This window comes from Pteronotus mesoamericanus, unplaced genomic scaffold (assembly GCF_021234165.1).
Source record: "Pteronotus mesoamericanus isolate MK-2021 breed Mesoamerican mustached bat unplaced genomic scaffold, CSHL_Meso_final scaffold_99, whole genome shotgun sequence".
Lineage (NCBI taxonomy): Eukaryota > Metazoa > Chordata > Mammalia > Chiroptera > Mormoopidae > Pteronotus > Pteronotus mesoamericanus.
This window is the reverse complement of record NW_026555330.1, coordinates 5,005,127-5,018,937: the sequence shown is the minus strand read 5'-3', so window position 1 is coordinate 5,018,937 and position 13,811 is coordinate 5,005,127. Positions and strand designations below refer to the sequence as shown.

The following is a 13,811-nucleotide window of genomic DNA, read 5'->3' as shown; positions in this document are numbered from 1 at the left end:
ACAGTGTATCTTTCTATAATTACACTAAGAGAAAAATGAAGAACTCACTTGTAGCAGGAAGAAGCAAGAGCCTTCTAGGTTCAGGCGTTTGATGAGATACTCAGTAACTGTGCACTTCGTTGTTTTTCGACGGCTGAACATGCGGTGCGGCAGAGGCTCGGGAACGCGCATGCCTGGGGCGAGGCTGCTCTTCTGTTCCGTAACTAGGCTGCTCGCACGACGTTTCTTGCCACAGCGGTTGGCTCTGTCCCCGACCAATGGGGTGCTGGTCTCTTCCCACAGACATTTGTCGCAGTCCTCACCGCAGGGAGGGCACTACCACGTCCTCTCAGCCGGAGTCTCTTGTCTGAGATTTCTGGTTTGGTTGACAACATCTTGCTCTACACAACTTTTGTCCTCACAGCCTGAGGTAGGATTTCGGTCCAAGGAACCTGATGACGAGCACTGAAGGGATAAGCAGCCAATTTGTTTGCGGCATCAGGATGATTCCGTTTGTGCTTGATAAGATCATAAGGAAATCTGCAGGCACCGATCTGATCTGGTGGTTTTTATTATGGAATAAATGGTTTTCTGGAATTACTGAAAGAAAACAAGAGCAAAACCATCCTTTTTCCCTCTTCAGCCTAAAATTTTGATTCCTCGTTCTATTTTAGAGTAGATGCAACATTTATCAACCTCTAAAAATTTGACTCTTTGGGCCTGTCTTTGAATGAAACATGAAAAAGTGAGTTGCTCATGTCCTAAGTAACCAGTTACATTGTGCTTTGTAATCTTCTGTCTTGTGAGGAGCAAATCACCTTCCTTATTTTATAACAACTGTGAAGAAGTATGAGGGAGATTAAATGATCCAAAACTATAGTTGGTTGGACCAAGCTATTGATTCTCCTTTTTGGGTCTTAGACCCTTTTGAGAATCTGATAAAGCTATGGATCGCCTCAGAAAAATACACACACAATGTTTCGTGTACAAATTTAGGGGATTTGTACACTCCTGGTTAAGAAACCTTGCTCTGAGCAATTACAGCTGCCAAAGTGCAGTTCCTAGCCCAAACGTTTTGTGGCATCTCTTCGACCTTAGTAAACAGGTTGGTATTATAAAATTTCCCAGGAAGTGGAACCAAATAAAATTAGATTTAGAAGCTACGGTACAGCTGGGGCTTTCCTTGTAAAGAAATGATTTGATAGTTTTGAGAATTTTTGTGCGGTGCATAAATGTGAAACGGGGGGCGGCAGAGGAAGTTGTCCCCGTGCTGAGTGGCTGGATGCTGCCGCTGTGGAGCAGGGCAGGGGATGGTTTGTCTTGCATCTCTGGTGGTACAAAAGGTTCCTATGATGGCATCCTTATTTTAAAAGCAACTTTATTGAGATGTAACTCACATACCATATAACTCAGCCATTTAAAGTGTATTGTACAAGTCAATGGTTTTAGTATGTTCACAGGGCTAGGAAACATTACAGCAGTTCTAGAACATTTTCATCACTTAGCAGTGAGTCCTCATTCTCCCCAAGTCCCTGCCCTGGGCAACTGTTGGGGGAGAACCCCCAACACTTAAGTTTGTCAATTTCAGATTTGGCAGTTAATCTGAAGAACTGACATGCAGCCTTGTCCAGATTCATGAGAGCTTTATTTAGCAGGGAGAAGTGGGCCGGGAAGAATCCCACACCACCTCCAGGGTCCCTTTTTAAAGGGGGTTAATAGCAAAACCACATGGTGGGCAGTCATATAGACCACCAGAGAGAACAAGGCATTCCTAAGTTAAAAGATAACATCAGGCATTTATTACACTCTATACATTCATTTATGTCCCTCCTGGGGCATGACAGTTTGTCTCTGGGTGGCATTCTGGCTTCCTGGGTAGCCAGCCAAATGTGAGGTTACAGAGAGTTGAACAGTCAGAGAGAGTTCAACATTCCCCAGATGCCTTTGCAGCTGGAGCCATATTGCATCTCTAAAGTGAGTTCATCTAGCAACCACTAATCTACTTTCTGTCTCTAGATTTGACTATTCTATTCTAGCATATCATATCCATCACCAAATGTGGCCTCTTGTGTGGACTTCTTTTACTTAGCATAATGTTTTTCACCCATGCTGTAGCATGTATCAGAACTTCATTCCTTGTTATGGCTGAATTTATTAGTGTGTGTGTGTATGTGTGTGTGTGTGTATTTCGACTATGTGAATAATGGTGCTGTGAAATTTGGTGTACAAGTGTTTATGTCCATTTTCAGTTTTTTTGAATACATATATAGCTAGATGTAGAATTGCTGGGACGTATGATAATGCTATGCCTAACTTTCTGAGGAACCACCCAACTGTTTCCCACAGTGGTCACGCCATTTTACATTTCCATCAGCATTTACAGGAGTTCTAATTTCCTTTTTTTATTAGAACAACATTTATTCCTTTTAGTTTCCAACTTATAAAAGTAACGCATGAAAAACGTGGAACACTTCATGAATTTATGTGTCACCCTCACTCAGGGGCCACGCTAACCTTCCCTACCACTCCAGCCTCGGTGTGTGTGCTGATGGAGTGAACACAAGAGTTCTGATTTCTGCGCCTTCTTGCCAACGCTGTTATTTTCTGGGGTTTTTTTTATTGTTTTTTAATAATAGTCATCCTTACGAAGTGTTATCTCATTGTGGCTTTGATTTGCATTTCCCTAGTGATTAGTGACATTGAACATCTTTTCATGTGTTTGTTGGACATCCGTATATCTTCTTTGGACAAATGTCTGTCCAAGTCCATTGTCCATTTTTGAATTGGGTTGTTTTATGTTGTTGTTGAGTTTCAGGGATTTTTTTTGTGTACTCTGGGTATTTACCGCTTACCATGATATATGATTTGCAGATATTTTATCCCATTCTGTGGGGTTGCCTTTTTCCTCTGTTGGTCATATCCTTTGATGCACAAAAGTTTTTAATTTTGGTGAAGTCCAGCTGGTGTTTTTTCCTTTGTTGTTTGTGCTTTGAGTGTCATCCAAGAAATTGTCACCAAATTTAATGTCATGAAGTTTTTCTCCTATGTTTTCATCTAAGAGGTTTAGAGTTTTATAGCTTGAGCGCTTACATTTAGGTCTTTGAACCATTTTAAGTTAATTTTTGGATATGGTGTAAGGTAAGGGTCCAATTTCATTCTTTTGCATGTAGATAGTCAGTTTTCCCAGTGCCATTTACTAAAAGACTATTCTTTTCCTGTTGAATTGTTTTGGCATCCTTGTCAAAAAATCAACTGACCATAAATATAATGGTTTATTTCTGGACTGTCAGTTCTATTCCATTGATCCATATCCTATACCCATATAGCGGCACCATGCTGTTTTGATTACTGTAGCTTCATAGTCAGTTTTGAAATTAGGAAATGTGAATTCTCTTTGTTCTTTTTCAAGATTGTTTTAGCTATTCAGGGTTCCTTGAGATTTTCCATTAATTTTAGAGTGCATTTTCTGTTTTTGCCAAAAAAGTCATTGCTTTTTTAAAAATAGGGATGGCATTGAATCTGTAGATTGTTTTGGAAAGTATCCCCATCTTAACAGTATTGTTTTCTGATCTGTAAACATTTATTTAGGTTTTCTTTAGCAATGATTTGTAATTTTCAGAGTACCAGTTTTATACTTTTGTTATGTTTATTTCTAAGTATTCTATTTTTTGATGCTATAATGAATGGAATTATTTTCTTAATTTCATTTTCCAGTTCATTGCTAGTATATAGAAATACTGTAAGTTTTGTAATTGATCTTATATTCTGTGACCTTGTTGAACTCTTTTTTCTAATAGTTTTCTAATACAACTCTAGTTCTAATAGTTGGGGTTGTTTTTTTTTTTTTTTGGTGTGAATTCCTTATGATTTTCTAACTACAAGATCATGTCATCTACAAATAGAGTTTTGCATCTTCTTTTCCAATCTGGATTCCTTTTTTCCCTTGTCTAATTGCCTTGTGTTAAATCACTGCTATAGTCTTGAACACCAGTAGCAAGAGTGGACATCCTTATGTTGTTCCTGATTCTAGGGGGAGGGCATTCACTCTTTCATCAGTAAGTGTGCTGTCAGCCCTGGGTTTTTCATAGATGTTTTAGCTGAGATTTCATAGCAGATGTTTGTGAATCTTGAGGTCAAATGTGTGTACTCTCTCTAGATATTGGGGGCTTCAAAATTTGGAGGAACATTAGGATTGTTTAAAATAACAAGTGACAATTCTTTGTGTAGCTGTGGAGCTTTTGTTGTTTCTTTATTTTAAGCTATATGAAAAGTAGTATCTGGATAATAGCTTCCCATTCTACCTCCACAGTGAAATTTTTTCATTCCATAACATTAAAATTTTAAGTGTTTTAATTCCGTAAGCGGAAAATTAAAGATGAGGTGAGCCTAGAGACAGAAATTTGAACCACAGTGGTTCTGCCCCTCAGAGGTAACCTGTGAGGTTTTGCATTTATTTTGCATTTATTTTGCATATATTTTGCATTTATTCATATATGTATATAATTTGTTAATTTTCATCATGTGTTTATAGAGGACGAACTTTGTGTGAGGTACCCCGGGCCCTGGGGATGCAGTGTTGAATAAAACATTGTCCTTGCCCGCAGGCTCGAGTTTGGTATTGGAAACAGGCATTACGTAAATGATCATACAAATAATGACATACTGCAATTAAGGGAAATTCTGTGGAGAAAGAAAAGTACTTTGCTGTGTGTGCACATGAATGTGTGTATCTCATGACCACTTATGTCTTCATGCCTCTTGAATACACTTATTTTTTTTTCCAGTGCCACGCCCTAGTCCAGGCTGTCTTCCTCCTGGCCTAGACCATCTCCCTGCTTCTGGTCTGGTCTCTAAGAGTGGTTTATTTTTTTCCCCAAAACATAACTTTGATCATGCCAGTCCCCTGCCCTTCGGTGGTCTCGCGTCACTTTTAGAACAAAAAGCTAAATCCCTAATATGACCTCTGAGCCCCCTACCTGGGTTGTCCTGCCCCTTCCTGTCTTTCTCTCTAGATGGATCTTACAGCATTCCTTCCTGTTTTACATACGTTCGCCCTATTGGCATCATTTCAGCACTGCTTCCTCCCAGGCCAAGCCCTTGCACATACTGTTCTCATAGTCAGAAGCTTCTCCACCAGCCATTCATTTCGTCCAGCCAATGTCTGCTCATTTATCAGCTCGAGTGTCACTTCCTCAAGGAGCTTTTCCTCATCAGTCCCCAGTCTAGGTCAGGTTTCTTTTTTATGTATTTTTTATGGAAGCCTATTTATTCTGATTTGAATTATGCATTCAGTGTCTTGTCTCCCTCACTAGACTTCAGGGTCTATGAGAGCAGGAACCACGTCTATTTTTAAAATCACTGCCTGGCTCAATAAATACTGAAAGAATGATTGAATATATGCTATATATAGTTATATTCCAAATATAAATTTATGGATTTAAAGGATCATATATACTCTATTTTATCAAATCCACGACACCTCTGATTGAAAGATGCACCACTTTTCTGTACCTCTAAGAAAAAATGTTGCCAATTAAACCACAGCAGCTCTTAGTTGTAAGACATCTCCTGATTTGAAAGCTGTGAATGTGAAAAAAAAGTGTCTCTTAGAAGTAATTTTTTAAAAATAGTAAGTGAAATTATATTTAATTTGTAATCTACCTTTTCTGTTGTATATTGCAGAAATACATCTTTACATGTTAATAAGTATACTTCTACCCTATCATTTTAAATGTTTGCATAGTATTTCATTGTACAGATTTTATTCTGGATTTTAAAAAACATTTTACTTTTTTTTTTTTTTGTATGCAAAAGAAGTTGCCTCTGATATTGCCCTCAGTAGTAGGGAGAGAAACAGATTGGCTCTTCTATTGCTTTCCTGTGTTGGGAGAAGCAGCCAGAAGTGTGAACAGTTAAATTGGGTAATTCATAAAACAAACCACATGCAAGTACACATTTCGTTAGCCATCAGAGCAGTGACATCATCACATAGCACCTCTGGAAGTTTCTACTGTACACTCATGAGAAGAGAATGCAAAGGCAAATAACCTCTTAGTATTATTATGAAAATAATTTTTACTTCACAGACCTCGTGAAAGGGTCTTGGGGTGGGACTCCAAAGGGTGCCTAGGCCACAGTCAAGAACTGTTGGCCTAGTTTGTAGTCAGGATTCAGTAAATGCTAAGTGGATGAACACAGTATTTGTCCTCTACTGATAGGGAAGCTAAATTAAGTGCTTGATTTTTTGGTATGAGAGACCATCTCTGTAGGGACAATTTAGAGTAGGGGCAGTTGACCAGGAGCTGGAGTAGCCGAGGAAGAAAGAGGTTTATAGAAATTGTTCCTGATCGTTTTAATTTGATAACATACCAAAAAAAAAAAAAAAAAAAAAAAAACAAAGAAAGAAAAAAAAAAAGTCCTTAGTAATCCATGAAATAGAGTTTGTTGAAAACCATTCTGTTCTGTCCTAGAAATGTCCTAAAGTTTTCTGAATTTTGTATCAGAAGTCTACAAAAAACAAAAAAGATTACACAAAATTTTCAAAACTAAAGTTTCCTTCTAAAACACAGATAGAGTAACAAGAAAACTACTGAATAAATATTTGGGAATTACTTGTGAGTGGGTTAGCGTGTATATCTCTCTCTCTCTCTATATATAGAGAGAGAGAGAGATACATATATATAGATAGATATAAATTTATATATGTATTTATAGATAAATTTCATTTGTATTCTTCAATGAGTTAATTCATTGTGGTAGCTTTATTTTTTGCCTAGAGCTAATAATGTTTTAGTGTCAAAGTTTTTAATAATTGCTCTTTTCACTCCAAATCAATGTTTTGATGTTTCAGATTCGTTATATTTCACAAACACAAGGTCTGCCAGCTGAATACCTCCTCAGTGCCGGGACAAAAACAACTAGGTTTTTCAACAGAGACCCTAATTTGGGGTACCCACTGTGGAGGCTTAAGGTCAGTCCCCCCGCTATACTGCCCATGCCTGTTCTTCTCATGCCCAACTTTGAATTCAAAGTTTATTCTTTTTAAGATGACATCACCTGTTTTTCCTGGTTGGTTATCCAAGTTTATTCCTGAGCTGGAGGAGGTAGAAGGACTGGGGCGGGGCGGGGGAGGGGGGAATGTAGGTTTGCAGGAGGGAACACTTTGAAAAATTACTTCAACGCACCCATTTGGCCTTATCCTTAATTAAAAAACAAAACTTGAAATGCCTGTTAGTTGGCCAAGGTTATTTTGACTATTTGAATCAGCATCTGAGAAAGGGATAGAGAGAGTAGTGCTCACCAGTAAGTCATATAAAAAACTAGAGTCATTTAGTAGTAATGACTATTTTTTAGAGCATTCTCAATAAATATGACTAAGCAACATAATTTTCTAACTGCCCACACATTAAGGCCTTTTATATTTTCTTTAAACAAATATCTTCTGCTTTTTGCTTCTGAACCTACCCCTTTAACCTGAGAGATCCCAGAGTAATTTGACTGACCCGGGGCTGTCTTCCGGAGTCTTTGAATAGTTAGCATTTGAAGCATCTCCTTTCCAAATAGCTTTAAGACAAAAATGTTAATGTCCCTTCTTATCTGACATTCTTCAGGGACTGAGGCATGTCATTGCTTGCTTATTTGCGTTGTCTCTGTTGAAAGGGTGGCTCCACATGGAGGTCACATCTCTCCACTGGAAGATTTTCTAGTTGTAAATAATTTTAATGTTTGTCCTCTCTGGCAAGGTGATGATACTTGTTTCTTTGTATTCTGGCTTTTACTAGAATAAAATGTGAAAATAATATATAGGTGAAATTTTTAAAAAATTCTGTATTTTATAGACACCTGAAGAACATGAACTGGAGACTGGAATCAAATCAAAAGAAGCTCGAAAGTACATTTTTAATTGTTTAGACGACATGGCTCAGGTGAGTATAGCAACTGCCAGAAAGCCAGACATTTGTGTGTGTCTATTCACAGGCACACTTATGTTGGTTATATTGAAGATAGTCAGTCTGTGTTGTTCTTGTATATATTTTAATTCTTTACGGAAAAAAAAAAATGCATTGATAGTCTGTCATGTAGTAAAAGAACCTTTGAATCGTAACAAAGGATACTTTTATATATTTCTTCCTTGCTTTTCTTAAACTGGTCTTGTTACATGTCAGTAGTTTGATATAATGCTTATGGAAATCTTGTCCATTCTTTCTACGAAATAAATAAATACTTATGTAAGACCTAACATTTATTAAGTGCTTAAAACTCTGTTTAAACCCTTTATACTTATGTTATTTAATCTTTTTAACAATAGAAACTTAAAGTAATAACAGTCATTTTTGCTTCATTTGTTTGATTCAGATTTTGAATGAACAGAAGTTTATTTAGCTTTATTCTACCAACATACTCTCCCAAAGTGAAGATTTTAATGGTCATAAGAGCTTCCATCTGTGAAAATGATTATAGACTGTAGTAAAAATAATTTCCTTGGTTTTTTCTCTTGAGTCCTATATACCTAGTTTGGAGAGAAAGCAGATAATTAGTGGCAGCATTAAAGTTTAAGTAACAAAGTGTAAGATTTCTAAATTTTCCTTGGAAGGTGAATATGTCCACAGACTTAGAAGGAACAGACATGTTGGCAGAGAAGGCGGATCGGAGAGAATACATTGACCTGTTAAAAAAAATGCTAACGATTGATGCAGATAAGAGAATTACTCCTCTGAAAACTCTTAACCACCAGTTTGTGACCATGACTCACCTCCTGGACTTCCCACACAGCAATCAGTGAGTGCGGCGTGGTGGGGGTTGCTGGGCCGGGGCTCTCTGCCATCACCGGGATCTCACCGGTAGTGGGAGAGACCCTGTGAGAGCGGTTTGGGGCTTGCGTATTTGGCTCATTGATGCTTTTGTTTCGTACTGAAAAATTATGAAATAGATACGAGTATTTTCCCTGTGGTTATAAAAACTCTTGATTCATTTGATCTGAAAATACTCAGGGTGGGGGGGACGTTGGTCCATATTCTTCTTGAGTTATTTTCTCTCTGTTGAAATCTCAGCATTCATTTCAATGGCTCTTTAATCTCTCTTTTCAGTGTTAAGTCTTGTTTTCAGAACATGGAGATCTGCAAGCGGAGGGTTCACATGTATGATACCGTGAGTCAGATCAAGAGTCCCTTCACTACGCATGTTGCCCCAAATACAAGCACAAATCTAACCATGAGCTTCAGCAACCAGCTTAACACAGTGCACAATCAGGTATTCCGGGAATGATTTTGGAAAGTCAAACTTGGGTGGGATAAAAACTAGTAAGAATACAGGGCGACGTAAAGAAACCAGCCTTGGCTTTGGAGGTCAGGTTGCTTCTTAAGAATTTTCTACTTGGCAAAAGTGATACTAAACAGGGTAGACTGATAATAATACCTATCAGTCATATGCTGACAGAAATTAAATATGAAGGCCTAATCCATGCCTTCAGTCTGGGCGTTGTCAATAAATGGAGCCTGGCTATTGTACTGCTTACTGCTGTTGGTTGTACTGCCTTTAGCCAAATGACTCTCTGTTCGGAGGATTTTATATGTCTCAGTACATGTATTGAAGGGTGTTTACAATATTTTTTTTTTATATGCTGTACGCGCGATTCCCAGAACTTACTATTTAGTAAGCGGAGGTTCGTACCCTTTGACCACCCATTCCTCCGCCCTGCTCTGCCCTCCCCCTAGCAACAGCCAATCTACTTTCTGTCTCTCTGAGTTCGCCTGGGTGTTTCCAATAATTAGGTTTAAGAGTGGTTTCGGATCTGTTTGCTAAACAGTGATGTTTAAGGTTGTTTCTGAAGATATAAGCTTCCTAGTTTCTTAGCTAGTTCTACTTTTGAAATGAGATTTCACGAAATCTCATATCCAGCAACTTTTTGCACAGAAAGAAAAGGTAGGGGATTTATATAGCCTTAACCAGTACAGGACCTTTTTTTTTTATTCTTTGTTTTCTTATTCAACCTTATAATATGCTTTAAATTTAGAGACTGGAAAAATTTCTTAAGCAGAGATTTCAGAGACAGCTTTACATTTTAAAAATACATTTTTTCTGGATAGATCCTGTGTGTATAAAAATACGGTTATCTTTATACCAGTGTACTATAATCTTTTTGTTTTCAGGCCAGCGTTTTAGCTTCCAGTTCTACTGCAGCAGCCGCTACTCTTTCTCTGGCTAACTCAGATGTCTCCCTGCTGAACTACCAGTCGGCTTTGTACCCGTCGTCCGCGGCGCCAGTTCCCGGAGTGGCCCAGCAGAGCGTGTCCTTGCAGCCTGGAACCACCCAGATCTGCACGCAGACAGATCCATTCCAGCAAACATTTATTGTTTGTCCGCCTGCTTTTCAGAGTAAGTACGGCAACTCCTGTATCATGTCTATTAGAACCTACCTGCTTTAGGCAGAGCCTTACTAGTTTTGATCTTTGACAAGTTTAAACTATCTCTGATTATGAAGATAGCTGAAATGAAGAAAGTACACTTACCCCTTTTTATTTTTATCTAATTATGTTACTCTCTCAACACTTTACAGGAGTTTAGTTAATGTTTCCTTATTTGAAATGCCTGGTTTTAGTTTTCTTGCCCATTGAGTGAGACCTTGTATCCATGTCATATATCTTGTGTTGGGTTGGCCAAAAGTTTAGTTTTTTCAGTGAAATGAAAGACACGTTTTTCATTTTCACCAGTAACTTTATTGATTTGGATACATTTGAGTATGTCGGCTCTCTCCTGCTATTGGCTCCTAGTGGGTAGAGGCCGACTCCATACACTGAACAGATCTTTTTTTGCTTTTCAGTTGCGTTTTTAACCTTTCTTGAAATAAAGTGTAATATGCCGAAAATATTATGTATCTCCTTCCATCTTCAATATTAAAATGGCTGCACAAAAATTCACCAATTTCGATAAGTTTTTTTTTAATGCACACTAATATGACAGCTGTCACAATACAATCCGAAAAAATTGTTTCAATTGAAGTTAAAACAAGTAAGTGCTGCTAGAGCCATCCGTACGGAACTCAATGAACTTTTTGGCCAACCCAATATAAGCCTGTCTCTTGAAATACAGAATATATAATCTTGAAAAAGTTTGTTGTAAATACAATTGCTACATGTTGAATCTTATTTCCAAATCATTTCATTATAGAATAAAAGTATAGTGTTCCATATAAATGGTAATTTCATTATGAAGTATAGAAGTCATGTTTAAGAATGTGGAAACCTCTTAAATTACCTTTAAAATAAAAATTATTATTTATTGTAATGGAAAATTCTACATGCTGAGGTACTTGTGAGAAAGGCATTGAGATTATCTACCTCAGTTTATGAATCCCATTGTTTTACTAACTCCTATCAGTAGAGGAACAGAATAGCTGAAGAAGGTGGCTCTGACGCTGTGTGTTGGATTGTAATTTTCACATTCCCATCCTTTCTCATTTTCCCATTGTTCTAGAATTCAGTCCGTTCAGCCCCCCACCCTTTTTTTTTTTGAATTATGGGAAATGTGTGCTTATTGATCTGCTGAGCCATTTGAAAGGTAAATTTTTTTTTTTTAAGGTTGTTTTTCTGACGATACACTTGTGACTTTCCCATTAGAGAGTCATGTCAGTACCTTGTGGGAATAAACCAGGATTCAGGTTTTTCATAGCACTTTCCATAGAAGCAGGTAGCATTTTTATCTTTCAATTTCCGTTACTTATTGACTGTGACTCTTTTGTTTGTTTGGTTTCTGACAGAGTCGGAGCAAGCAGGAGGAAAAGAGGGGCTGGGGGAGACTGAGAGATTACCGGGAGGACAGGAGAGCGCTAGTGATGTAAACCTGGGAGAAGCTCCAGGGAGAGCGGAGCACATTCAAAACCCGTAAATGCAAATTTAGCCTAATTTACAAAACTATTTTATGCGTGCTTTATAATAGTAAATTCTGCCCTTTGGGTTGTTCTGTGTTGAGTGATTTTTCTACTGAAGTTAGCAAATAGCCACCCCCCGCCCTGTCACCTTTTCCAAAATGAGTTTCATCGGGACACTTTTCAGATGTGGGGCTCCCAAGTTTTTTGCTGCTTCCCAGATGATATTTAAGAGATGAGGCATAAGACCTTTTTAGTTCCTTTAACAAAACAAAATGTAAACTGAAGAGGTATAGGACTAAAGTGGTATAATCCCTTTTGGTATAATAAGGTAAGTATAAGCTTTGGAGATTTTTTTCTTATGGAGGAAGTCTAAGTCACCTGAGGAGCTAGGTAGAACAAATTGTAAAATTTTGAAATGAAAGGGAGTTTTAAAATTAAGCTAAAGGTGATGATGAAAGCTGGTATACATTACTATTGGGCTGGCCAAAAAGTTTGTTTAGTATTTTCTGTAAAATAAAGGATACATTTTTCATTTTTACCAGTAACTTTATTGACTTGGATATTTTGCGTATGTCGGCTCTCTCCCATATGGTACAACGTTGATTGTTCTCAGTTAATGTCTCTTTGATCACTGTCAGCTTTAACTGGTCTACCCGACTGTGGAGCGTCGTCCAGCAAGAAATCTCTAGCATGAAACTTTGCAAACCATTTTTGACATGTTCAATCAATCACAGCACCTTCTCCATATACTGCACAAATACTTTTTGGTGTTTCAGTTGCATTTTTAATCTTCCCTGAAATAACAAAGCATAAGACACTGAAAATGTTGCATATTGTCTTCCATTTTAAATATTAAAATTACACAAAAATTCACCAATTTTGATAAGTTTTTAAAAATGCACACTGATATAACAACTGTTACAATACAATCTAAAAAGAATTTTTTGAATGAAGGTAAAAACACTTAAGCGCTACTAGAACCATTGTATGGAAAAAAACGAACTTTTTGGCCAACCCCATATGTGCCATTTAATGTTCTGAATGGTTTCACATGTCCTAATACATTCTGACAACCCTAGGAAGTGGGTAATGTTATTATGCCCAATTTATAGATGAAAGTTTGTCATAACTCCCTCATCTGCCCCATTCTTTGTGACTAGTTAGTGGTGGATGCACAGTGTGAACCCAGGTGGTAAGGTTCATAGCTTATGTATTTTGGAGTATTATTCTACATGACCTCTCAGTATTTAAACTCAAATAGCTGTAAAGACTTGTCAGTTGATTTGCCAGCCGCAGCCATATGCTGGTTTCTGCCCAACGGTTCTATTTCAGGTTCTTTACTTTTCTTTCACCATCTGCTCTTGTACAAAATGCCTAAACTTAGAGAAGGAGAAGACCCACAGAAATTAGTTGTACTCTTCTTTGCAAACTGCCATGTTTTTTGTTTTTGTTTTTTTTTAATTTAAAGGGTTGTGTTCAACAAAAACCAAACACAAAACAAAATTTTAATCCATTTTAGTTCAGAGAAGAACCTTTCAAAAGTGTTGCTTTTGTTAATTTCTTTGTTTCCACTTGGGGTTCCCTGTGACTGAAACACTTAGAGTCACACTTGTAGGTCAGCACTATAAATACTACTTTCGACACTATTCTGGTTGACCAAAAAAGGTACATATTTTGTTCAGTAGAAACTATTCTGTAATTTTGTCCTCTTACTTCATAATCCTGAGACACATAGATGAGCTTGTACAGTGAACATTTCTTCCTAAATTTTGCCTCCTTACTTTCTACTAATTTGTAGGAGGCTATTACAATAACATAGTTTTGTATACAGTTAGCCATGTGTCCTGGGGATATAGACAAGAATTTTAATATTACTTAGCTTTCTTATTAGATAGCATTGCCTTAGGAAGAATGACCGGTATATTTTTTTTTAAATGTCTATTTGTTATTTCTTATTTTTACCTAA

General features: G+C 37.4%; 1 protein-coding gene across 4 annotated transcripts in view; it reads left to right on the top strand.

Annotated features, from left to right (window-relative positions):
• The window catches only part of HIPK1 (homeodomain interacting protein kinase 1), a 49,672-nt gene that overhangs the window by 19,779 nt on the left and 16,082 nt on the right, over positions 1 to 13,811 (top strand). For all 4 annotated transcript variants that reach the window (XM_054564894.1, XM_054564893.1, XM_054564895.1 and 1 more), the window contains exons 4-8: positions 6,830 to 6,949; positions 7,818 to 7,904; positions 8,573 to 8,757; positions 9,066 to 9,228; positions 10,128 to 10,353. In XM_054564894.1, coding sequence (XP_054420869.1) covers positions 6,830 to 6,949; positions 7,818 to 7,904; positions 8,573 to 8,757; positions 9,066 to 9,228; positions 10,128 to 10,353 — 781 coding nt within the window. The remainder of the gene's footprint in view (positions 1 to 6,829; positions 6,950 to 7,817; positions 7,905 to 8,572; positions 8,758 to 9,065; positions 9,229 to 10,127; positions 10,354 to 13,811) is intronic.